Genomic DNA, 27,677 nt, shown 5'->3' with positions numbered 1-27,677 from the left:
CTAGCCTCTGGGTTTGAAACTATTCTTTTTTTTCTGACTTAATCTCCAATATGTAGCTCTTCACTGTAGGCTAGAAATCTATCTCAGCCGAGTTCGTATCTCTGTCTCTTCATAGAAGTTAGGATCATTTCAGTATTCTTTGTTCTGTACAAAATGCTGTTCTTTAAATCATTTTCCCTGCCCACCATCTGTTTTCCCTCCCTTTTTGAGTCATTTCACATGATGTCTCCATATTTTTTGCTAACAAGTTCAAGCTGCTTTTTATTTTCAAGTGGATTGTAGTATTTTTGTACTGCTCCTTCAACCGCTCTCTCCTTGCAGACTTCTCCCTAATATATCTGTGTGACTCTTTGAGTACAGCCTGCTGTGCAGGACCACTGTTTCATCCTCTTCTACATCTCCTGGGAACAGTGATGATTGAAATGCTAAAATTCCTGCAAATAATTTTTGCTTCATAGATGTCATGCAAAATCCATGCCATGCTAAATGCTTGTCAGTGAAACTTGCATTTCTTGTCTTGTGTGTTTCTTACACTACAGGAATGCTCTTGCAATGGGCTAAATAATCTTAGAAGTGACTAATGCCCATCTCTCACTGCCAGGAATGGAATTCACTCCTACAGTTATACTAAGGCTTGAATTTTATGCTGTAAAAGTTGTAGGTTAAAAAGCAAAGAAAAGCAAAACCCTTTTCTTTGTCTTACAGGCTCTTGGTAAAATCTATTACCTTTTTCCTTCATCTTTTCTTGTACGTGGGTGTGGGAGTTTTCGTTTGAATTTATTTTCTTTTTATATATGCGTTTTAACTAACTGTCTATAATACATTGCTTTGTGGGTTGGTTTTTTTCCATTTGACACCAATCTTCAAATGTGCATTTGTCACTTACCTGCCGTTTTTCCTGGAGATAGGTGACTCCCATGACAATTCCTAAAGTTTAGCCACTTTGGGGATTTTTTTTCATTGTTCTGCTGAATGAAATCTTAAGAGAGGGTGCCTATTCTGTTGTTAAAATCTGTTCATATCTCATGTCATGTCTTATTAAATGCTATTGAATCTGCTGCCCAAGTATAATGGTGTTATTTGGAGGAACTGTGTTCCTGAAAGGCTGGAAGATTAAATACCACTCTACCAGGAACTCCATGAAAAAACACTGGAATTGATTTGAAAAGAAAGGAAGATTTTACTTTGAGCCTGGCTCTCTTTCTCAAGAATTGGCAAATGCTTTTATACCATATCTCGCTACAGGAATGAAACCATACTCAGAAGTGCCAGCTAAATTTTGCATTGTGCATAGCATGAATAAAAGAGATTAATTTAATCGAGGTAGCTGAATAAGAGTCAGTATGTGTAAAAACTGTAACTTGTTAACAATCCATTCCCACCAGTTTTAGAGCAATGCTTTTGCAAGCGCTGATGCACAGCATCACGTATGGTTACGGATCAAGTGAGCACAGTGCTCCACTGCTGAGACAAAGCTTTCTGCCCCCCCTTTTCACCAACTGGCGCTTGCACGCGCTGAGAGTTTCTGCCAACTGACAGTTACACATTTTGCGTTTGTGAATGCTGCTGGGAAACATATTGAAGAACTAAGAGGTTAATTATAATTAGAGGTGTGCTGATTGAGAAGACAAGAGTCTTGGTAGATTGGAGACAAGCTTTAAATATTGTAACCACTTAGACTCCAGGCTTTCATCACCTCAGGATCCACGAGCCATCTTCTTATGTGTGCGTTCGTGTTGGAAATATGGCACATTTAACAGACTTCACTGAAACTTTCCAGGCCTACTAGAAAATTAGATCTAGCAGTAGTGAAAAAGAGAAAGAATGAAAAAAATAATGATTATGAAAATAAACATGCTACTGAATCAGTGCACTGTGTTCAGCAGGAAAAATACAGAACTTAAATCTGACCAAATACTACACATGGATAAATGTATACAAACAGCTATTGGTAACAATTAGATAAGAATACATCTGATAAATGTAAGCGTGAATCAGTCACTTGAAAGCATTTAGAAACTTAAGACACCAAGGAAATGAAGGGGTCTTAATTATTATTAATTGTTATGTACAATCGTATGAACAGAAGGAAATTTACTTTTTACTCTTTAATCTACTGTGTACTCAGGCAGGCAACTCTTTAATCAGGGCAGAAACTAGAAACTGGAGATGCAAAAAACCCCAACAAAATACAAGATAAGACAGAGGCTTTACAGGGAAGGTGATTATCAGATTTGCTTAGTGTTACAGCAGCTGTCTGTCATCTGGATTCTTTCACACAAGATGAGACAGTTTCTTTCATCCCCAGTGCTTGGGCATGAGAAGGAAGAAGTTTGGTGTAACTCTGTGGCATCTGTTTGCAAGAGTTTGAAACAAGTTATTGCTGATAGTTTCTTCTGTCTTTAACACCGGTGACAAATACCAGTCATACAGTTATGCTGCTAATTAGACATCTTTTGTGGAAGAGCAAAATACAGGAAAATACGGGTTAGAGAAAAAACAATTGCATGAAACAAAACAAAGTCTATTTAGAATACAAAGCAGTTGTTTTCTTGGCACAGAACAAATGCTTGGATACTGATTGTAACAAGCACCTGTTCCTATGTGTAAATGAGGAAGGAAGTTATATATCCTTTCTGCAGTCTCAGACTCTGCACCTCTCTATATTTGGAACCTGCTATTCTTTCCTCTCACTGCCTTCAAGTGGCACAGAAAAGCAGAATCTAATCCCTTTGCATTACCATAGTGTATATGGTTACATGCTAGATTTCCCATAGACAGCTTTAGTTTTGGTATTTTTAGGGGGTTTGTTGTTGACTTTGTAACCTAGATGGCTTTTTTTTTCAATCTAGTGCTTTCTATTTGATTTTTTTCAGGTGTTTTCAGCCAAGAAATAAATATATTCTTTATTATTCAAATAATATATTCTGTATTAGTTTTTATTGGTGAAAGAAATTATGTGTAAAATATATAAGCACAATTTACCTGCAAAGATATCAAACGTGGGAGTCATTAGTTCTATACAGATTGAAGAGTTGAATGAGTACTACCACATAAAAAGTCTGATACTGTGAAAATGTTTAATCACGAGAATACATTTTTGGAATTGATGGAATTTGCATAATTTAGGTATGTTTTTAGAAAGACTCAAACCCTATAGTTTTCTAGTCATGGTACTCATATTATTTGGTCTTTGCTAGGGGCTTCTCTACAGATTTAGTTATTTTACTATGCCAAAGCAAGCCATTTTCTCTTTGAATCTAATTTGAAATTTCCTCCAGTCAGCCATATGGACAAAGCCATCTTGTTTTGAGAGAAAATAATTTAAGTATGTAGATAAAATCTGTGCAGCACCTCTTCCCTTGAGAACAGGCTTTTGCCCATTTTATTTTCTGGTGTAGGTGGAGCCATTGGAATTCTGCCACTTGCCTTTACTGAGACTAGGTTTTTGCCTCTGATTTTTCATGGTCCTTTGGGAAGTATTTTTGATGTTATTCTAACAGAAAAGATATTTTTAGCAGGATTTAAAAGTCAGTGGCACACCAAGTGAGGCATTTTATGAAAAAATAATTTCATGCCTTTGAGGAGCGTCCTCTTTGTATCTGCACTTATTAGAGTATTAGAACTATTAAAATCTTATTTTCATTAATATTAGGCAAACAAAAATACAAAAATAGATGTCCTTTTGTAACAAGTATAATTGGAGAACAAAGGATTCCGGTATGAGCAAAGTAGCAAATCATAGGATGCTGAAGAGAGAAGCGCTTCTTTTCATAATGTGGGCATTATGCATGTCTGTGAAAAGTACTCCTGCCTAATGAGAATGTCAGCATAAGACACAGTACCTTAAAATGAACAGCTTCTTGCATTTCAGTGGTTTGTGTCCTTCACGCCAGCGTATTTTGATACTGGCTTTCCAATATCTGATGTCTAACATTCCAATGTCTAAAGGTGCCATGATTCTGTAATGTTAATGAAGCTGATTTCAGAAACATTCTGTGAAAGTAAAGGTGTCAGTACACACATACTTCAGGGTGGTTTTTTTTTCAAATACATGTGTATCACTTAGCTGTTTCATATTTTAACAAGTAAAACTACTTGAATCCTGCATGAACTTAGAGTGTGCATGTGTTACTCATTTAACAGGTAAGGTTTTACTGTACTGTTTAAATGTTACTTTTTGATGCAAAGCATTTTTACTCTTTATTTTTTCTTTCCTACTATCTCTGATGGTGAAGGATATTCAGAAACCCTTTTTGCAACCTCCCCAGTCATGCACACTGTCCGTCCAACATTCTATAAGGGTATTGTCTTCCTTTTTTATCATTATCAATGCACTAGAGACAAAATCCTGTAAGGGCTTGCAGTTGAGGCATTTGCAGTCCATTCAATGGCACGTGGCGTAAAGGGAGGTGTGTCCCATCTTCATACCTCCCCTCTCTGCTGCCATTCCCTGTTACCCTGACAATGTTCTCACTTGCCAGCTGTCTGCATTTTGCTTCTAGATGAATAGAAATAATGTTTTCCAGAATTTTGTCGATTGGGTATTTTTAAGTGTTTGGCAGTTTTTGTGGTACAGGGCATGCTTGGTAGAGTACATAAATTTTACTTTATAATGTCATAGTGTAGTATGCCTTGGATTCAATTACCAAATACGCTATGTTAGTCAGTGATGGAAACAATGACAAATGTACTATACTTTCCTTGTGTATGGTATAAATTAACATAGTAACTTCTTAAAATATATTTTTTAATGTATGAAGTCACACTTTCGTATTCTGCTTTGTTTTTCTATTGTGTATTCAGTGCAACCACTTTATCCAAGGATCAGAAATGTTACAACAGCTGCTGCTGAGACCTATGCCAATATCAGTTGGGAGTATGAGGGACCAGATCATGCGAACTTTTATGTTGAATATGGTGTAGCAGGCAGTAAGAAGTCATTTCATTAAATTTTGCTAAAGTGTTCAGATAAATTTTCAAAGATTTTTATAGTAAATATGGTCTTAAATTGACCCAGTGTTAATATTAGCTCTTAAATGTCTAGAATTACTTTTTAATTTGATTAGGAAGATCAAAGAGTTTTCATTTTAATAAACATTGATGCATAACAGGTATTTGATGTTTAGATAGAATGTCAGCCTTTGTTCCTTTGTATTAATTTATAAATTCTTTTGAATGTGAACTTCTAAAACTGTAGTTTGTATGGTTTTGTATCATGCAATCATTACATGTGTAAAAATATGATAACTTCCATTAAAATAGGATATAACAGTCTTCCTAAATTATGCCAAATTCAGGAAAAAAACGGATTTAAATAAGAGAACCAAACAAAACAATATTCTTTGTTAAATTTAACCTTAAAATAAGGTATCAACCAACTTATGTACTTCTATTGGCATAAGCCCAGGTTTTAATCCTCGCTAATACTGCTAATAATTAAAACATGGTTATCTAATAAAACCGGGATATTTCTGTCTAAATAATCTATCCTTCTAAAGTTATGACTAAAGATGACCAATCTAAAAATTGCAATATAAATGCATTTTTCTGGATATTGGTCAAAGAAGCAGCTGAGACTGTACTAGAAAAAGGCCTAAGACAGATAGGTTCAGATTTCGAAGTAGAACTTCTCAACTAAAGTAAATATTGACTGAAACTACAGAAGTGTAATTTTATTAAATGATTCAAATCTATTTTAATCTATTTTATAATTGCAAGTTCAGGAAACCTTTTACAAAAATAAATGAAAATAGTATTTCTCTAGTACAACGGAACAAATGTTTAAAATAATTTTATAATTCATGTACAAAGTCTTCTTCAATATCTTGCATGCAATATATCACTTGAAGTCATAATTTTATATTATCTTATTTTTTTGAGAGAGAACCGTTATTTTAGTCAAGTAACTTTGATAGTATCCTGTCTAGCAACTTTCAGTAATACAGAGAAAATTGAAATTCCAATGTGTTGTTTTCCTAAAATTTTTGTAGGCAAAGAAGATTGGAAAAAAGAAATTGTAAATGGTTCTCGAAGCTTCTTTGTGTTAAAGGGTTTAACACCAGGAACAGCATATAAAGTCCGGGTTGGTGCTGAGGGCCTGTCTGGTTTTAGGAGTTCAGAGGATGTGTTTGAGACAGGTCCAGGTGAGGCACACACTGTATCATAGTCAGAATTGTGGTAGACCAAGTGCTAAAACGTTGGAACTGCTTCTGGCTAAGAGATGTAGCTAGCATATTTGCATGTTCTTTTTATAAAGTAATGCTGAATTATTATATAAACTCATAAATAATGCCAGCACATTTATTACATAGATTAGAAATGTTTTCATCCTTTCAATTCACTCTGCTCGTCTGATGTTTATGTTAGGGGCAAGATACTCACTGCTCATACTCCATCTGTGCGCTGTGCACTGAAGGTTACCTATTTCATTTAGTTCTAATGAATATAATTAGATGGCTTTATTTAAATATGTGTACTTTAATAGAGCCAAGTGTATACTTTTAAAGCTAGCAATCTGTATATGACCAGTTTTAATACAAAAAAATCTGAGCTAAAATGTTTGCATAATCAAACTGCAGATTCAATTTCATATCTCATGTAATCTATTTGTACCAGTCTTTAAAGATTCCTACTTGTAAATGTTTCTTTTCCTGTCGTATACTGGTTTTGTATAGATGTTGATGCTACAACTAGATCCTGTGGATCTGTAAGGCTATTTCAGTCATATTTCTTCATGAGCAAATCAGTAGTGCTTGTTCATTCAACTTAGAGAAAGGGCTTTATTGGAAATTTTTTGATGTTATGCTGAATGTGTCATTGCCATCACAGCACGCTCTTGGTCAGCTGTTACTGTTTGTTGTGTATTTGCTAGCCACTTTTGCTCATTCCAGGCATTTTGGTCAGTGCATGGTTACTTAGCAGTAGCCTCACCAACTCCAGAATGTTATGATTTAAGAAAGTAGTTTAAATATGAAAATATGCTTGAACAATATGTAATAATTATCAGACAACAAAGTAAATAATGAACATGCCAGTTTGAAAAGTGAGCACTTTCTAAAATCGTAATTTTTTGCTTTGTTTTGTTCCATTTCTGTTCACAGTTTATCATGTTGCAGGAAAGCTTTGAAAACATGGTGCTGAATAACAGTGCCAAGCAAATATGCATGGGCTAAGCGCAGAGGTTATTTATGCCAGAGACAGCTAGTTGTATAAAAGCAGATCTGTAAAATTTTATGCAAATACACATCCAAAGCATAAAGCAGCAGTAAAGCAAGGATCGAGACTGTTGTATAGTGTAGAACAAGCTGAATGGAAACCTTCCTAAAAGCATCTTTCTATACAAAAAATACTGAGCCAGTAAATAAGGAAATCTGTATGGACCCAGTCACCTTGGCTTGTGTCATTGACATAGTTAAGGAAGAAGGGAGTTTAAAGACACTCTTTTCTGTTTCTTGATAATGGAAAGGTTCAGTGTCAAGTGTTAGATTATATACATGGCATATTTCTTACAGAAAAATGTTATGCCACACTGTCTTAGCCTAGATCTAAGCTTTTAAACACTTCAGACTTTGAAGTGAATGACGACGAAAATATTGGAATATGGAATATGTCCTTAATTAGGAATGCAACTACAATATTTCATGTATGAGGCTTTTGCCACATTTTTGTTCTTTGACAAGCATTCCCATAAAGCATCTTCATAGTGCGTGCGTTTATCTTCTTGAGCATACCAAGGGTAAATTACTTTAAGCCTGAAGCAGATAATTCACTCAGCGTAAGCAGGAAATGTTATGCCATTGTTAAAGTTCCACTGAGATCTAGAAACCCTTTCCTACTGGATATGCAATAAGTTAAAGAATATAGGAAGCTATATAAGTAAGTTTTCATCTTTGCTCTTTTCCATCTACCTTCCATATTTTTATGCATGGATCGTTTTGCTTGATGGTATTTTCTTACTACATTTGAATGTGAAATGTGCTTTTGCATTTTGTCACAGTACATATTATACAGCCTTTAATGCCTTATTATCAATGCATATGTGCAAAACTCGAAATAATTTTAACCTTTAATGTGGAAACAAAATTTTATTTTCATTTGATTTATAATTCAGAGGAGGATTGCCTTTGTGATTTTGTTTTTAAGACTGCCACTTATATATATTTGTATATATTTGTATAAATATTTATGTACATAAGCTATATATTTATATAACATGTGGACATTTTAATGCAAAAATAGTTTACATTATTACATATATAAGAAAGAGTCAGTTTCTAAAATAATCACGAAGCATATTCTTAAAGAAAGGCTGGGAAATCTCCTAATCGTAACTCCACAATAACCAGGCACATTAATTCATTGATCTATTTCAGTGAAAAACAAGTCATAACTTTGCCCAGTAAGACCAAAGAGTTGTAGCAAAATAGTTAATTGTAGCCTAGTACTTCTAAAGTGGAATACACATCAGTCTTCCGTGTGGAATGGAAGGTAGATACAGATGTCAGAGGTACTCTTTGAGTTTTCGTAGAGTCCATGGAAAACCCACAGGAATCTGGGCCCACTGAGAGCTGACGTTTCCAAGCTAACTGTCCCAGCCTCTGTCTTAACTAGTACGTAACATTGAGACATGGGCTTGAAGTCTGGCCTCTAACGGAATATTGGTGCATTTTGTTGTCACTGTGCTGGCCAGCCCGGTGCAGTCTCTTGTCAGCTAGCTGACTGCCAAGGCTCACGTATTGTTCAAAGGGCAGCACCAGCACAGCACTGTTCCCACTTGTCATCCAACATGTTTTGTAAGGAAAAGAATTCATGCTCTTATCACCTAGAATTGTGGCTGTAAAACAGTTTGTGATCCATTGAAAATAGGTGCTCTCTGGTGTGTTTTTCTGAGCCTTCCCTTAAAAGCCTATCTTCTGTAAGGAGAGCTGGAAATCTTTATGGCGCTCTGGGACTTCCACATTTCTGTGTGTAAAGCTGTTGGTGTGTCGTGTCCTCCACTTCAGTGGAAGCAAGTCTGCAGACCTTCCCTAGCAGATACGGGTGAAACATACCATGCCATGAGAGCTGATGTACACACAACATCCAAACAAAGAGACTGACTGAAGGTCTCAAATATTATCTGGTCCTACTGCAAAGTGTGTCTACTAAACTGAGATATGAAGTACTATTGATCCTTAATAAAATCTTAGGTAATGTACTGGCTGTGAATAATCCAATACTTTAACTCATGAAGCCAGGAAAAACAACAAATGCTGAACCAGAATGCCATGAGTTATGCATAGGAAATGTTTTGGACGTCACTTCCCTTATTCATGTGGGAAGGTGATTTTTATCTGTATTTCCCAAATAGAGAGAGGTCTTTGAGGCAACTCTTCATAGAGTTTCAAACTCTTGGGTTTTGGGGCTGGAAGAGAAGGTGAAGAATGAACGAAATGGGTTTGGATGGATGTCCATCTTCCTCCAATTCATGTTGTCTTCTGCTTGTAGCATGCATCCCTAATTCCTCTCACCCTTACTACTTTCTCCCATCAGCAAATCCCAAGGACAGTTGCCTGTAGTGTGTTTCCAAACAGGGGAGCAGAAAGTAAGCTTCACCAGGAAAATCCTCCTACTGTGCTGGAGGCCAGTAGGAGGGGTCCAGCCCCCAGACCGCACAGATAATTCCTATCCTTATTAGTGACTGTAATGTGCCCTGTGTGGTTTGTTTATCACTTATATTATCTTCCAGCTAGAGTCAGCGGTTGGAGAGAAACAGTGCTGTGGGAAGGGCTTCCCGATTGCACTGTGTAAAGTCCTCACTAATGCTAAACCATGGCAATCATGATAAATTGCAGGATGAGGTACGAGTTTGAGGAGAGGAAGAGAACATGATGCTTAATAAGGCTTTAAAGGATGATTCATTGTTGATTTTTAGTTGAAATTGAATGTTAGGGCCTTGAATGACCCATCTGTTTCCCCATTTCAGGCTGATGGGAGTGCATTAGCAAATGAGTATTGGCTTTTTATTCATTATGAGAATGCAATTAACATGTTTGTGTGAATTATAATTCACAATTTCATTCCAGTAGTGTAATTAATGTAAAATGGTTGAGAACAGTTTTGAGGTTTGTGGAAGGCAATGTAGTATGTGCACAGGTTTTGCAAACTAATTGCTAAGCTTAAATGTTGGCATAATTCTTACATACTCAAAAGTAAATTCTATGCATATGTACTTGGAAACATTTTGGATAATGAAAATATTCACAAAATGCAGTATCACTTTTTCGTAATACTAATTTTCACAGTGAGTGTCATTCCTTAATTAATGGACAATGTATACTGGCTGTTATTTATCTGCATTAGCATAGCATTTAAATGCAGCAAAACACCTGAATTTTCTTCTTTTATTCTCTAGCAATGGCAAGTCGGCAGGTAGACATCGCTACTCAAGGATGGTTCATCGGTCTGATGTGTGCTGTTGCTCTTCTGATCTTGATTTTGCTGATTGTTTGCTTCATAAGGAGGAATAAGGGTGGAAAATATCCAGGTATGATACATAAAAATGAGAGTAAAAAACATCTACTGGTAATCCACTAAGACATATCTCAGGTTTACTGAACGAATTACATTTGCTGCTGGTTTACATTTACATTGTGTATATGGTAAATCAGTCTTATCATTTGGTAGGCTTGTCGGGAGCAATCTGCCTATTGGTAGAAAATCTCAATTCCATGTAAGCATAAGAAGAGTATCTCATTCATTCCTGGAGGGTTATATTGCTACCTTACCTCTCTAGAAAGGTCTGAGCTTTGCTTGAGATACTTGGTCCTCCCACCAGTACTGCACGCTCCACTTTCTGAAGTCGTAACACAGATGGGTTTAACCCACTAAAATGAGATGAGTTAGAATGTATTTGGTCAGAAAGTGCGAAAACGTATACCAGAGCAGAGCCACCGTGTTGCTTTAAAGTACTGGGAATGCGTTTCATAACGTTACTCTCCTCAGAATCTATGTCTTCAGCCTCTGTCAGCCTCTGTATTTTTGCAGCTGAATTTGGTGTTACCTTCCTTCAATTAGGCAGGTTTTTTTCTTTATCAGACTTTTTCTTTTTAGGTTTTTGTGTTTTTTTTTTCCTTAGTCTTAAGCCTAGGAACAGCCAAGTATATATTATAATTTGTGCTTAAAAATTGGAACTATATACAATGTATGTCTTCTATCAAAACTCTCATTCCTCTGGGTGTACATATTATAAAAGGCATATCTGTGTGTACATATGTGTGTGTGCATATACGTATCTTATATATATATCTTTCCCCAGTGTTATATTTTTGTTTATGGAGTAGGTCCATAGACTAAAGCTGTCTTGAAAAGAATAGTGACAACCAGTTTGACAACCAGTTTGCATAGTACTGCCTGATAGGATCTCAGAGCAGCTGTTGAGGTATGAGCGGATATGAACAAACTTCAAGTAGGCATCCAAGGATAATTTGATTTTTCTTGTTCCTCTCCTAGCTGCAATAGAAAGTACAACTGCTAACTTTCATCTAAAATTTTGCTTTAATGAAAAAATTCCATTCTATATTACGAACTCTAAAGGTCTGGAAATTATATAAATGTTGAGACTCTAGGAATACTTCCTTAAAGTAAAACTTCTTGAAGTTCGTGTTAATTTGGACATGAGAAAGATGGATGCACTTACAAAAGTACAAAAAGAGAAAATAATCCATAGTGTTTTAATTTCTCCCACTTTTTTCAACCAGGGCACTTCTGAAAACTAGCGTTGGTGAACACTAAAAACCTTTCCTCTTCGTAGGCAAATCTTTTAATAGCTGAACTTAACATAGCAGTTTATTTTTATAAGAAGGTAAAATCACCTTATTAAGTACAAGAATCCTACTCTGCCCAGTCTAACTGTATAATTGTTTTATGGAGAGAGCAAAGATTTGTAGTGACAGCAAAAATTAAGTAAGAGAAGCTGCTGTCCCAACTGCCTATGCCTGTGAAAAAAAGACAGGTGATTAGGGAACACAGTGTTACAGAGTTGAATGACAGACTGAAGGCATCATCTTAAGTTTTTTTCCTGATATTTGGATTTTTTAGAGAGAAAATGAGATTACGGAGAATATAGAGAAAGTGACTCTTAGTGGAGAGAACTGAGGAAAGAGAAGGAAAATTAGGAGAACAGAACAAGTGAAGTGACGAAACTGAAAAGAGCAGGGAGGACTTGGAGTGAGCCACCATCTAGAAGAGGGTAAAACACAGTCTGAGTGAAAGTGTAGCAGGCAGTTCGATGTTAAGGTTGTCATTACTTTGTGGAGATCCCTGCTATGCCCTTCTTTGCTTCTGCAGAATTACTAGATGTAAGGTATTCATTTTTAATGCAGGCATACATACATACATATATACATACAAATACATAAAGACCTTGACTGTATATAAGTTTTCCAGATTCAGTATGTGCTCTTGTTTATAGCAGTGACTCTAGAGCCAGTTGTATTTCTTGTGTCATTGCAAGTGTACTGTTCCACAGGTAGTGACAAGAGCAAAGCACCGTTATGAATTCTTTTTTGTTGTAATTTTAACATGTCATCTTGACATTGCCTGTAGTCTAAAAAAAGTCATAAATTATTTCAGTATGAAATTATAGCAGCCAGACACATTCCAAGGTGTTAAGTTTTGTTGTAATTAGACTTAGAAAATGCTGTCAGGAATGATTCATGTCATTTTAAATAACAGCATGTAAACTAATCATGTACGAATTAAGTGTGGAAATTACCAGAGTAAAAGGTAAGAGATTCTATATTGGATTATATAACTGTATCTGCTAAACAAGGGGAAGATTTGAGTAGCAGCCAGCAAAACAGACATGAGAAGGCAAAGGGAAGAACCATAAAGTAATCCTAGAAGTCAGTACATTATTTTGCGCTACTGTCAGCAATCTTAACTTATAGGAATGTATGTCACCTATAAACATCTGTCTTCTCAGGTGCTAGCAGGTTTCTGTGTCAAAGGGCACAGTACTGCGTAGGGTTTTTATAGGGACAAGTTACATGCTTATGAAGCATGGGATTTATTCCCACCAGTGAATGATGACTAAACCTACAACAACTATGTGCGAGAGAGACAATTGTGTAAAATTTAGGTTCCAGTGTAGGTGGTTTTGCTTTGCTTTTGATCATGTTATAGAAAAGAGGAAATTAACAGACCAAGCCTATTTTTTGCAATATTAATAATTCTTAAAATACTGTTTAAAATTCTCTGAAGTCTTAGTGCATGAAGTGGAAGCAGAAACTGTACAAACTGATAGTGAACGCAAGTGAATCTGATTCAGTTTTATCCATCAGTATGAGAGGAATATCAAGAGGGAATACAGAGCATGGATTAAGTAAAACTAAATTATTCAAATGTAAATAAACAATAAGTAAAGAAAGTATTTTAGCTGGATTTTTAACAAAAGTTTCTCTTTAGTGCTAGAAATGAAAGGAAGAAAAAGTTTTACTAATGCAGAATGACATATAGTATTTTGTACTTGAATGAAAATAAAATTCTATAACTAATTAACAGATCTTTTCCTTCAAAAGAAAAAATGCAACAGCAAGGCCCCAGTTCAAAAAACTATTTTTATTCAAACCACATTCCTGCCATTTGATCAGTTTGACAAATTAAGGTCTCACAGTTTCTCACCTTGCAGTTTCATGATGAAAATTACTATTTCAAATATTTTAGTGAAAGAAAAAGAGGATGCACATGCTGATCCAGAAATACAACCTATGAAGGAAGATGATGGAACATTTGGTGAATACAGGTGAGCAACTGATGTGGTTTGTCATGTTCACTGTTCATATCACACATGCTGTATATAATATCACATTTACTAATGCAAAACTAACTTTTTTTCCATGTTGACAAAGATTCTATATCCGGTATTGTATAGAACCATAGATAGCATTTCAACCACACCATCAGAAAAATTAAATTAAACATCCAAGCTTACAATAAGCTATTCACTAATGCAAGATGAAATCCAAATTCAAACACAATTGTCTCAAAGTGAGGAATCTTTGTTTAAAAACCCATCTTTCAGATAGTTAAAATACCAGATACAGTGTCCTTTCAGTTAGGGCACATTTAGCATTATGGGTTTTGAAAATACATTTCTAATTGAAGCCTAATAAAGACAATCTTGTGTTACATTGACTGGAAAAACAAATGCAATTAAAATGGCTCCCCATACTAACACCTAATCCAGTAACAAGGAAGTGATGTTATACACAGAGGTGAAGGAATATCCTAAAAGAAAAAACAGAGATCCCTTTCATGTATTTCAGTGTAAGATACATAGCGAGCAGCTTCAAAGCATGCAACACAGCTCTTATTGCTGACTCTTCCTTTGTTGTAAATGTAGTCTAGCTGAATTTCTGGCATCAAAAAAAGCATGCAACTCTGTTTATGTAACAATTATGAGTGTGGCTTATTAAATAAGCGGGATTTTATTTGTTGTTTTTTTGATCAGTACAGGAAATGGTTATTATTTTCTGAATATGTCAATACTATTATATTTTACATGGGTATTATAGTAGATTTTATAGTGCATTCCTGTGTCAAAAGCATTGTAAAAGCCCTTTATTATTTCAAATTATTACATTTACCAATGTACATAAGAAATCAGTTTTTTCAAGAAGCATCTACTCTGTTGCCATAGCTTCTTCATATAGGGGGAAAAGTGCATCTTGATCTGACTGGAATAGATCTATAGTTCTGAATGCCAAAGCGCAGTTCCTGTTTATTCTTCCTTGATTTTAAAAAATACAATAATCCGTTCTTAGGTTAATACATTCCGAATAGGATTTTATTACAGCATGAAGTGCATATGTATTAATTAAATTCAGCTGATACAAAGGGAAGTGTGAAGCAATGAGCAGGGGTAAATGAGTACTGTATAAGTTTTCCTAGGCAGTCCAGTTTGTATTCTGCTTTATTGCGCCATTATTTTTTGATACTTGGAACTTTCAGCAGCAGGAACTGATCTTTGTACAGAATCGTACAAATGATATGACCTCAGTACGTGTTTTCTCAGGCCTAGAATGAGACTGTTCAAGTCTGCTTTCATGCGTGACCTGTAGCAAGATTTGAATTCGTGTCTCCATATTTAAGTGGCTTGAGTTAATCTGTAGAGTGATCTAGAGCTTTATTAAATTATTTTATAATGCATTTATCCACCTCATGTCTGGTGAATGTGGACAGGTGCATGCCAAGCTTTCAGACTTCTTCATATGAAAGAGCTCATCCTATTTACCATGCAAAAACTCCTTTCTAAAATGTATTTCTGTGTAATTAGTCTATACTGGGCTTTCCTCTTTTTTCCTTAGAGACAGGGCAGCAGCAGCAACCAGTCAGATTACAGAAGATATGTTGGCACCCTCTCTGCAGCCCAGCATCACTGCAGTCACTCAGTTCCCAGTCTGCCTGCCTCACATGGCACTGGTCTTGATGCAGTGCTTCTTTGAGGAAAAAGGGTATAGGGTTTCCCTTGGAAAAAAAAAAAATAATAATTTTTGAAAGATCAAGGAATTCGAGTATTTTGAACTTTTTTCATCACTTCAGGTCCATGTCTGCTTGGACAGAAAAGAAACTGGACAAGGAAAAGAAAAGAAAAGGTAGCTGTGCCAATTCTCCTGAAGCAGACCCAGTCTTTATCAAAGCAAAGTCTGTGAGATCTGACAGATCCAACTTCTTCAGAAGGTCAGGGGATCAATACTTCAGCACCAGATCAGAGACCTCCTACTCCAGGAGGAGGGCTAGGCAGTCTTCAGAGCTTGCAAGGGTTAGTTCTGTCTCTGCTTCCCTCTGCCAAGAGGAAAAGAGGTCAGATGAATGGAAGTACAGGCATGGCTCTAGACATCGTGCTTCCAAGCAACAGATAATGGGGTCGAAGGAGGGCTCAGATTCTCAGGCAGGACAGCCATCCCCTTTCCAGCAACCCCTCAGCTGCAACTCAATTCGTGGCTCCCTTGCAAGGCAGCAGTCTCTCCAGCACTTGTTCAGCCAGACCCCAGACTACAGCTCAGATTCAGAAGACACTCAGAGCTCCTACCACAGGAAGGTAAGACCTTCTACTACTACTCACTTCTCTGAATCTGAAAAGAATTCATTAATGAAATCTGTAATTTTGCCTGAGCTAGCTACTGTCTTAAAGGATGCTTTGACAGCAGCCAGACAAAGTATAACTTCTGTGGCACAGGCTAGGTCCCATTCAGTCAAGCATCCCAGGATACCGGTTACAGAAGTTCCAGTGGTTCCTCTAGAAGCAACTGGGAGCAGTTCCCAAACTATTGAGTCTGACCCTATGGACAGTTTAAAAGGTCAAACAGCTTCTGGGAAGGAGAAATCTGAGGCTGACAAGGCCTTGGAGGTTGAGTCATCCCCTGAAGATGGAGAGGTATCATCTGAGTCTCCTACAGAAGACCAAGAAGAACCAGATCCTGTGCGTAAGTTTGACATGGAAAATCAGACTTACCTGTTCAAGCACATAAAGAGAGTGTTGATGCTAACATCTTCCAAATCTGAATCTGCTTCGGAAGAACAGCATATCCCCTCTGAAGAAGACAAGGTAGATAACGCACTTCCTGTCCATTCAGCAGTGGAAGATCTTGTCTGTAGGATTTGGGGTAATCCTGAGGCAAAGCACGAAGCCCCAGCAGTCTTACATAAGCTCTATCCTTTTCCAGTGGATAAAGCTGCTTTGTGGGGGACTTTGCCCCAGGTAGACAGAGCACTGGTTACTGGTGATTCTGTACTATCAGTGCCTGCTAATACGGATGCTCTTCCTAAAGATCCTACTGATAGAAAGGTTGAGGAAGCAATTAAAAGGTCTTTCAAGCTAGTTGCAGCCCAGCTTGGAGTATCTATCTACTGCACTTATGCTTCTAGAGCATTGCTAATATGGCTGGGGGAAGAGCAAGCCAGATTCAAAAAGAAATGGGTCCCATCTGGTGCCATGCAGAGGAAACGCAGGCTATGTAAAATTGCAGCAAGTTTTATCCATGATGCAGCTGAGGATTCTCTTAGACTCACCGTTAAAAATATGGCATGCCTCACTGTAGCCTGGAGAGCTATATGGCTACGTTCTTGGACCTCATCGTTAGATCTAAAATGTAAACTACTGTCTTTACCATACACAGGCGGCAAGCTGTTTGGTGAATCCTTGGTCCAGATCATGAAGGATTTCACAGAACACAAACACTCCTTATGCCAGCTGAAAAAAAAGAGCTCTGATGGAAGCTCTTCGTTTTCTTATCCTCACAAGTGTCTGAGCTCCTTTCGTTCTCCTCCAAAGTTTAAAGGAGGGAAGGGAAAATATAAGGTCTCACAGTCATTTCATGCCAAGTACGAAAGGACAGCTCACTTTCACAGAGACACCAGACCGTCAAGAGGAACTTTCTAAGAACACAGAATTGCTTCCTCCTTTCTCAGGAACTGGGAAGAGTGAAAGACTTGAAAATTTATACCGAACAGACTTCAATATTTCTGGCCAAGTTAGCCCAATGCTTAGAAAATTAGTTATTTCAACTATTAAATTACTCAAATCTTAATGACTAATTAAATATTCTAGAGGAGTCATAGCTCTCAGGTTTAGGGGAGGTTTTTGTCACGTTCAATTTCTAGGCTTCCCAGTATTCTTGGGATGGCTTGGACTCGTTTGAAGTTCAGCACTCTTCAACTTCATGTAAGAGCATACTTTCTGAAGAACCAGCCAGTGTTGGATTTTTCCTGCCATATCGGATCTAATGGAGGAAATAATGCTCTAGGAAATGCAGGTGTTTCAGGAGCCACAAGAATGATTGGGTACACTATGTCCCCGTGACTGGAGGAATACCTACACTTTTACATAGAAGGGAAAAGACTACCTCTAGCAAACTGCGTTACAGTCCCAGTGGTTTCCTGAGTTGCAGAAGACTGAGATAGTAAATTGTGGGCAGTCAGTGCTTACCCCAAGAAACTGCAAGAAGTACCACAAATGTATGTTTTTTAAATTAAAACTAAAGGCTATCTAGAGCTGCTGTTCAGATCAGTATAGGTGTGTAAATCAGTCTAAATTTCCATCCTGGGCCCTAAATCAAGAGAAATTGAGAAGTTACGGTACGTACAGCCTGTGGATTCCTGGGTAGGGAGAGACTGCAAGCATGCATTTCTTAGTTAACTTCACAGGAGGTATGAAAGTCTAGCATCTCATTGCAGTCTGCGGAGTTTTCTTAGGAAGATCAAACAGGACAAGGCAACTACAGTAGTAGGACTGCTAGTGTGGTAATGCAGGATGTTTGCACATTTTGTTGAATTATTTTGCCTCTTTTCTTCAACACTTTGACACACACAATGTTTTTGCTAGAAATTGTTGGATATATGTTACGAGAGACTTTCTGGAAATGGTTGGTGGAGAGTTCTGCGACTGCTAGATTATATATTACTCTTCTTTCTTGTTCTGGGTTGATTAACAATGAGAATATACTTTGTAACTACAATAGGATTTTTTTCTTTTGTAGTTATTCAAGTTTTATTGCAGCTTAGGTGTGTTTCCAGGGGGACCTGGCAATGATTTGTGCCTCAGCACTGTAATTCTAAGCTTGGTCCCTTCTAGTGCAAGAGGTTATGTCAACGGACTGCTGAAGAATTCTTGTCTCTGAACAGTACAGTTGGATTTGGCAGTGGTCTTATTGTGTCCTCATTTATGCACACGTGCTTTCTTTGATGGTTCTTATTTTAATTCTTCAACATCTGTGTCACTACTTTTTAAATCAATGCTTTGATTTCCCTTTGCAAAACTTCCCACCAGAAATAGCAAAGGTAGAAAGTTGGTTGAATTTCTCTCAAGCAGATTTTTGTTTAAAATTTTTACAAGTGTGCCAGGTTGTTTGACTAACAACAGTTTTTTCAACCCATTGCCATTTAAAGTCAGAGCTTAAACACCCAGTTTTTCCAGCTTCTGCCAGGATTGAAGATTGAGTATTACAGAGATGCTAAACAAAAACTACTCAGAAACTTAATATAGATGCACTTACGTCTTAGCTAGATAAGAGAGAGTTAGATGTTTTTAAGTCTGGATTTTTGCAGGTGCATAAGTGTATAGGGAAAGCATATTTGGTCTGGACAGTCCTATCAGTTTAGGAGCATGTGCAGAAACCTTTTAGATATGGGGGCAGGGGTTCTCCTGGAGTGAGCAGGGAAGCAATAGTGTAAGGTCCTTCTGTGGCTTTATGTGACTGCTTATACTTATATATGTATTTCTGGGCTGTTGGCCTGAAGGCACAGATAAAGGCAGTTGCTGCCAACAGTTTTCATCTTCTGCATCCTCTTTTTGTGTCCAATAGCCCAGAATGCTTTACCCATTTTATTTATGTTGCCTTTCCTGAGACAGTTGTGTTAAAAGGAAAAGTAGTATATTGCTAACCATATATTGAGTCTTTTTGCATGTCCATGAATGTGGCAAAGTTTAGTGGGAACTAGTTGCCTGCTGGACTGCAGAGGCATCGTAAAACTGTCTTCCCCATTCTGACTGGTTGCTGCATGTACCCATATCTAAGGAAGAAAAACTGGAAAGTTGAAAGAAGAAAGGAGATTTCAAGGTACATATTTCTTTCAGTAACTGATGAGCTTGTGAAATGGAAGTACTTTTTTTAAAAAAAATGTTTGCACTTTGCACTTTCACATGTTATTGTCATCTCTGTACTTCTTACATCTCTTAATTATTAGCTGCAAGTTTTATATATGTTTCATTAAACTAAGAAGAAAAAGAAACGTATTCATATATTAGCAGTCATTCATGCAAAATATGTAAATCGGGCTTTTAGAGTATGCTTTAATATTAAATACTGTTCTTACTGAAAGGGCAAGAAATGTGTGTGGTACCAAATGACTGGCACATACCAGCCTTCATTGAGAAGCTGTAATCCTTAAAAAGCTACTAGTATGGAATTAATTTATAAGACAACAAATAGGGAAAGCATGACTACACTTTCATGGCTGCCTGATCTAAATACAGAATTCGTACTCATTCTCACCTCTTGTTTTGTTTCCTCCTGGTACTTGTTGGCTCACTATTAATTGTATGCATTGCATACATGACACTTTTCAAAAACTTCTTCAGTTTTCCACTGTAATTTTAGTCAACCCAATTTTCACAGTATTTTTTATTTCACAATATTACACTAAGTAAGTATAAAAGTCAGCAAGCAAAACCAGAAACAAAAACTAAAAGAAATCTATCCTGGTTGCATTTTGGAATAGTGTTGTGAGCAATTGTAAGCAAGATTAGCCAATCTTGCAGATACTGTATCAAAATTTATGGCTTCAAAGTGTTTTTGCAATATGGTATTACATATTCTACAGTGTAAAGTGTTCTGTAGCGCTTGGGCATCCATATTCATAATGCAATTCAGCGAGTTTTGCAGTCTGCTTCTTGGTGGCAAACAAAATACATTCATTTCCCCAGAGCACCAGAGTCCCTTCTCTGTTTCGCACCCCCAGGGTAAGAAAAGTGCTGTCCAAAACATTACTTTCTTCACCTTTTTTCTCTCTTTCCTGCCTGTTTTTTTCCCACTCTCTCTTCCTCATTTTCTTTCCCTTCCACCCAAAATATTGTATACATCTAAGACAAAAGTAATAATCCAGTTTGATAGATAGATAAATAAATAAATAATAATAAAACATTTTTCTATGACATATGCCCCCTTTTCCACCCTGGATAACTCTACTTGTTTTTCCACTGCCAGAGTCTTGGCGGAACCTCTTCCTGGACTTGTATAGTGCAAAAAGGGGGGAATCCCCCAGTTCAGATTTGATTTTTGCATCTGCTCTAACTGTGCTCTCACTCCAGCACCCACCTCCATCCATGCATGTACACTCCTGGGTAAATCTGCAGTTTTGTTTTGTTTTTTTAATTACACAGTAGAATCCTCATCCTTACCAAAATATAGAAAAATCACAGACACAACGCAACCAACCGTGTAAGTATTTCTTCATTGTTCGGCATATAAATGAACTTTGTTTACAAAAATACAAACAAGAACACCCAAAGAACAACACAAGGCAGAAGTTCCCATACCCAGATTTATCTAAGTTATAAATGAGAATCAAGCTTTCTCTCAGATTAAACACAAAAATGCGAATATTTTTAATACAGTGATGGTATTATTTACTGTTTTGGTGCTTTTTACTGTATATTGCAGCTGAGTGAATTACACTGGATAGGGTCACACTTCAGAATATTTGCACAGTTACTTGACCACTTGGAATATGGAACAAATGCAATTTTAATTTGATCTCATTCCTACATATGACGGTGTAAGCAATTATGAAGTTACTCACCTAAAATGCGAGCAGCAAACCATATGTGTAGTGTGCTTTCTTAAGGGTATTACCCAGAAAGCATTAACCACCCTTCGGGAGCGGGACCGGTTGCTGCTTCAAAGTGAGCCTCCAGTCTTCATTTGGCTTGAATAGCCGGGTGTAACGGCTCCAGCGCCCTGTAGTGAGGGCAGTGCAGAAACTACGTTGTGTGTGATTTTTAAATACTCGCTTCCATCTTCAGCGTTTTAAATGTAGGGTCCTTCCAAAATGAACTCTCTTCAGTGATGTCTGTAATCTGCTTGTGTTTGCAGTGTTAGAAACATTTTCAGTTTGCTGCTGGGTGCTGGACAGTTTGGAGTAGCGTTCTTTTAAGTGTTACTAGCCTATATATTTGCAGTATCGGTGAGCACAGAAGATCAATTATATAATTATCTTTATGCCATGTACAGAGCAATACCTAAAAACAAAATCAAGACTGACACAGTCAAGTTAGAGTTTTTGTCTTTGTGTATTTCAAACATGATTTTTTTTCTTACATGTTAACAAGAGAGATATTCCTTCCACTTCTTTCTTGTCTAAGCATAGAAGAATAAAATCTCTGGTATGCTTTATCTGTAAGTACATGCATATTAGAGGCATACTTCTTTTAGAATGTGGTAACTGAGTCTTCCAAAGCCAAAAAAGGTAATTACATGAGGAGAAGCATCCTGATGGAAAATTGGTGTCATGCTTTTCTAGCAATAGTGAAGTGTTTCTTAACAGGGCATTTGTTAGCTAACATTATAATCTGTGTGACCTTGTATAAGCCATATATATGTGGGAGTTCAAAGATATTAGAAAGAAAATAGAAAATACATTATTGGAAGAACTAAGATATTTCTTTTTAGGAATTAGATGGTTCAAATAATTTGCTGAATATATATATATATATTCAGTCTAATGTTGTGGATATTGTAAAATATGTTTTCATTTCTTTGCTATTCTGTACATGTTTCTTTAAATTTTCCATAAGCTGGGGGTCTTTAAATAAAACCAAAAATCACTTACTCTTCTGTACCCTATATGCAAATAAAGTCCCATATTCTGTTTAAGACAAGGCAAATAATTGCACCCAAAAGTGCAGCTGGTAATAGTGGGTTTTAATTCAAAATGTTTTGGAGCTGCTGCCGAAATCTTCATCTTGAAACTGAAGTGCAGAGTAAAGGATTCTGAAAAGAGCCCGTCTACATCTATTTCATGAAGTACAAGCCTACCACAGCTGCAAATTTATTTGAAGATGCTGATGGTGCTGCAGCTTTTCCACTGTCAAGGGAAAGACCACTTTGCTACAGGGATCTCTCCTCCCTGCCTGCCTTTCCTTTCCTTTTTTCTGTTGTCCTCCAAATCACCATCGTCATCGTCAGAACACGTTACCAGTTACTGATTAGGGCAGGGAGGTTGATCTGATAATGACAAAGACTAAGCATGCTCTCAACTCCTCAGTTCTAGCTACTGTAAGCTAAATTGTTACTTTACCTGTAATACAGTAAATGTTTTAGCAATTGTAAGAGCAACGTATTATTGATAAAATACTGATCACTATCAGGATATGGACTTTGCTTTTCTTCTTAGGCTATTTTCATTTGTTTCTTCTGCACCCTTTTAATGGAATATGTAGGTCTCTTGAAAGGTAAGGCTGAAAATTGCAAGTCTGGCCTGCATTATGTAACAAATTATTTGAAATGCAGCACTTTTATTTTCTTTATACTAGTAAAGAAAATCAGTATATTTCATTTAACCAAATTCATTCTTCATTCATGTTCAAGGAGTCAAAGAAAATAAGGAGTTTAACAGACTAACTTCACAGCACATCATAAGCTTGTTACTTTGGAGAACAAATAAATTTTTTTATAATTTCTCAACCCACTTTTTAATGCTTGCAGTTGCATCTAAATTGCGTCCAAGCCAAGGGTACAGATCTTATCATTCAAAAGTCATGCACGATGGGGGAAAAAAAATAATATGAAATCACAAACCCCCTTCCTTCCACTGAAGACATTCTCTGTTTAAACCATTTCTACACCATATATTCATATCAACTGCATCATATTGATTTGTCTCTACAATGTGATGTGGGTTTACTAAAGGATTATAGGGCTGCACACATGCTTTTTATAAACTCTGCATGCATGGCTGATTTTTTTCTTAATGTACAATACATCAGTTAATGCCTTTTTTTTGTTTGTGTCTCCAGTGATGCAGAGGACCATAAACCTCTAAAAAAAGGAAGCCGGACACCTTCAGACAGAACGGTGAAAAAAGAAGACAGTGATGATAGTTTAGTTGACTATGGAGAAGGTGTAAATGGTCAGTTCAATGAGGATGGCTCCTTTATTGGACAATATAGTGGTAAAAAAGAGAAAGAACCTGCAGAAGGAAATGAAAGCTCTGAGGCTCCTTCTCCTGTAAATGCCATGAATTCATTTGTGTAACCACAGAACTCAGTCCCCTTGTATCTTCAGTTTGTGTAAAGCACTTGTATGTCCTCCTGCTCATACTATGAACGTGCAGGTAACAGAGCTCCTCACTACAAGATGTTAATGCTATGAGAATATGCAAATCAATACAGTTATGCAGCATAATGACACATTAAGTGGTATGTCAGTATGAATCAAAATACAAAATTCAAATTTTGTTCGAAACTTGAGTATTTTTACTTTTTTAAAAAGGAACTGACACTATAACATTGACTTGTAATTTTGTTTCCTGTTGAAAATACAGTATAATGCATGGGGAAAAAAAAGCTACACAATTCACAGGTAATCTCGTGTACACTATAAAAACATGGTTTGACAATTTGTTATGCGGTCCTCAGCTGAATCCCTGGATATGAATTCCGTTTTCATTGTCAGAGTGTTATAGTAGTATTATATAGAACTTCAATGTCTTTGTGGACATTGTTGTGAAACTGGTGACTTAATGTCTAGCTATCTTACGTCTTTTTGCAAGACAGTTAGGAACAGTATGTACAGTATATAATTGCTAAATGATTTAAGTATGACATTTGCATTTGCTGATGCTTAATGAGACCCTATTATCTGCTCTTTGCTCCTATTACTTTATAGCCTTTTTAATCTATCAAGTATTACAGCAGTACAGTGTTCTATTTTTACATCAAAACACATTGAATTGATTTTAGGGCATAAAAGATACGCATTGCAATGCATTTTGGAATTTGTACAGTCACTGAAAGAAAAACTTTAAAAATGAGAGAAAATATTCCAGATAACACAGGGCAAAATACATTCAGTGCCTTTATACAATATGCATTCCATGATGTGCTGTACTACTAAATCAGTTGGTGCAGTAAACTGTGATTAGCAGACTACTGTCATTGCCAAATAAAGTAAAAATATGAAGAAAAAAAGTGTTATGAAACTGTTGTGCTAAAAATGGAAGGTTTTGAATATTTTAAATTACTCAAAGACGACTATGATTTTTTTCCTTTGAAAATAAAATAAATGCTTTCTAGACAGCTGTAGCACAGCATGTTTTCGTGGCCTTAGAAGAATAAAAAAGAAAATAATAAAAGCAACCAGAATTAAATTATTTACTAACACAGCAAGGTATAAGCTCTTGAAAAATAAATTGTTAAAAAAACCAAACCAGCCAACTACACCAGCGAGAGTGCATCTCCATCTGTGTCCCGGCCTGATCAGTGTGGCAGCTTTGTAATTATCTGCACCCTGAAGCAGTGTGGGGGTTACCACTCGGAACCGCAGAATTCAATCTGACAAGTGCTAATACGGTTTAGTGGTAAAGGATGACTATTATCGGTTACAAAATTATTTTCTCGCATACTATATCAATCAAATGTTTACCTCCAAATATAAATTTTTATAACAACCTATGGTTGAAGGAATGCTCAGTTTCATTTGCCAATAAATTGGTTTTTCATAACTTGCATCAAGTTTAATTTTAAGTAAGCTTTTTATATGTAGATATTTTGTTGAATTTGTAAATACACTTAAAGCGTAGATGCTGTATGCTTCTAGGTGTTACAGACAAATACAGCAAGAAAGCTTATGTTGTACTGTGTAAGAAGTACTATAGCCAATGGTGTGCATGGTATTTTAAAGCATCTACTTAAATATATATTTTTTTTGCTGTGAAAATGAAATAGTGAACTGTTCTGCTTATTTACTGCAGATTCCTAATTGAACCATTCAGAGCTTTTTCCAATGCGTTGCATTAGAGCATAGTACACCTTGCAGCGATCATGTATATATTGTAGGTAAAGCACAACTGAAGTAATCACAAATGTAAGGTAGCTGTAATAAGCTTCTTTCGCACCTTTGAGCTTTCCATTGATCAGTTTTCTTAATGGGAACCGAAATAAGAAATTAATTCTACAAACATTGATTACAAAGCACAAAGAGACATTTCTTAATAAGATTTGCCAATGGTTTTGGTAAAAGAGAAATATAATTTTACTCTTATTTAATTGTAGATGCTGAATTATCTGTGCATGTGGGGGTAAACATACAGGCTCACTTCTGTAATAGTGCAACAGATTTTGTATTAAAAATAAATGTGGTTTTAAAATTTCACTGTTTGTTCTGTTTACACTAGCAGTAAAAGTCACATCTGAGCCACCATGTAATGAAGAATTCAAAGCAGAAAAAGGCATGAAACAACTCTGGCAGAAGTTGTTCCCATGATGTTATAGGACTTTATGTACTGCAGCCAAATTATTTATGGAAAGTTGCGTATCATTACATGCTAAAAAATGTGAATCTGTCTGACCATTTCCCATTGTAATCTCCTGCTATTACATTTTACTTCCATGGATGCTTTATTTAGTCATATTTCTGCAAAGAAAAAACCCGAAACAGTCATGTTCCATACCTGCAAGAATAAGAGAAAATAAGAATGTTTATTCAAAACTGAAAGCCCTGAGACAGGATCCCAAATCAGGATTTTGTGTCCTAAAGAAATTGTCTGATGTGCAAAATTCTGGACCTCTGTTTTTAAACAGTACATGAAGTAAGGAGATTTTAAATAACATCTTTTACAGTACACAAAATCCATTGCAATGCTTTTTTCATACCTTGTCTATTCTGTGTATGAATGGAAACAGACTGAGCAGGAGGGCAGCTGTTTTGCAGAGAAGACTGCAGGAGAGCCATGGATTCCAAGATATAGGAGCTTCAGGAGATACATCAGAAAGCTGATGTTTGGCCATGATGCTTGAAAGAGGGATTTTATCACTGAATCAGAAGCCATTCTGTCTGCCCTCCTATGTGTAACTGGAACCCCCTGGCTATTCCAGCTTCTGTTATCTGCATAGTCTCAGTTCTAGCACCTTCAGATACTGGGCTGCCTGTTTTTCTGTACAGGTATCTTGATTTTTCCAGCAATGTGCATTGATTGGGAGATATGAAATACAGCTGTTTCTGTTTTGATTAAAGAATAATTCCTGAAAAGAGGGGCCTGAATTCCCTAGGCTTTGTTGGGACAGAAGTTTCTGTACGCTTTTGGAGACACACGTACATTCTTTATGCATGTTCCCCAAAGTACACCAATACATATAGTTGCTACGTTTTCCCTTTAGTGACATACCTTTGCTTTTGGTTTTATTTTCACTGAAGTGATTGTATAAATCCTGAGGGAATTAAAGAGGATACCCCAATGGGATTTTTTCCTTGTAATCTTCTATTGCATTGTTCTTAGGAAAATAACAGTTTCCTTGTGGGTCCACGTAGCAGAGGCAAAGTGGCAAAAGATTTGGGAACCACATCCTCTTTGTATGCTGTCTGGCCCATTTTAAAACAGAACCAATAGAAATAATATATGAAGAAATACTGTCTACAGTATAGAATTTTTTTCTTCTCTGAAAGAAGAATTAGGGAGAAAAGCTGGAAGAGGATGAGATATCAATAATTTCTGAAAAGTAATTGGCCTTTTTTGTGTTTCTGTCCCCCTCCCACTACCTTAGGAAATGGTGTTTCAGAGAGCTGGCAGAAGCAGCAATTGGCATCACAGGAAGATGGAAATAACTGAATGTGCTACTTGTAGGAATCTACCCCCAAACGATGCCCTCTGGGGTGTAAACACATCTAACTGGCCATCATTTTTTAATCTCTGAAGCGATCTCTTGGTGCTCTTTGTACACATGAAGTGGAAACTTTAGACCAAACTGTCAAGATAAATACATGTCAACAGGACTTTTGCAGACAGTAGATGTGATCCATTGTGACTGTAAGCAAGGAGGAAAATCGTGATCCTTGTGATCTCATGACTGTTGGCAACAAAAAATATACATAAAGTTCCTTACTGTGTTCAGATGTAGAATAGTTGATAAAAAATTCAGG

The 27,677-nt window shown here is 36.6% G+C and overlaps 1 protein-coding gene across 27 annotated transcripts in view; it reads left to right on the top strand.

Annotated features, from left to right (window-relative positions):
• NRCAM (neuronal cell adhesion molecule) overlaps positions 1–26,998 on the top strand; it is a 166,117-nt gene extending 139,119 nt beyond the window's left edge. For 12 of the 27 annotated variants that reach the window (XM_056341525.1, XM_056341526.1, XM_056341530.1 and 9 more), the window contains 3 exons: positions 10,397–10,528; positions 13,708–13,786; positions 23,558–26,998. In XM_056341525.1, coding sequence (XP_056197500.1) covers positions 10,397–10,528; positions 13,708–13,786; positions 23,558–23,795 — 449 coding nt within the window. In that variant the 3' untranslated portion in view covers positions 23,796–26,998. Of the gene's footprint in view, positions 1–4,238; positions 4,305–4,806; positions 4,933–5,993; positions 6,147–10,396; positions 10,529–13,707; positions 13,787–23,557 lie in introns of all 27 variants that reach the window. The other 15 variants (XM_056341512.1, XM_056341520.1, XM_056341515.1 and 12 more) reach the window with 2 other exon arrangements.
• The last annotated feature ends 679 nt before the right edge of the window (positions 26,999–27,677 follow it).

Source organism: Falco biarmicus, chromosome 5, assembly GCF_023638135.1.
Source record: "Falco biarmicus isolate bFalBia1 chromosome 5, bFalBia1.pri, whole genome shotgun sequence".
NCBI lineage: Eukaryota > Metazoa > Chordata > Aves > Falconiformes > Falconidae > Falco > Falco biarmicus.
The sequence above is the reverse complement of the archived record's forward strand: the minus strand, read 5'-3'. Positions and strand labels throughout refer to the sequence as shown.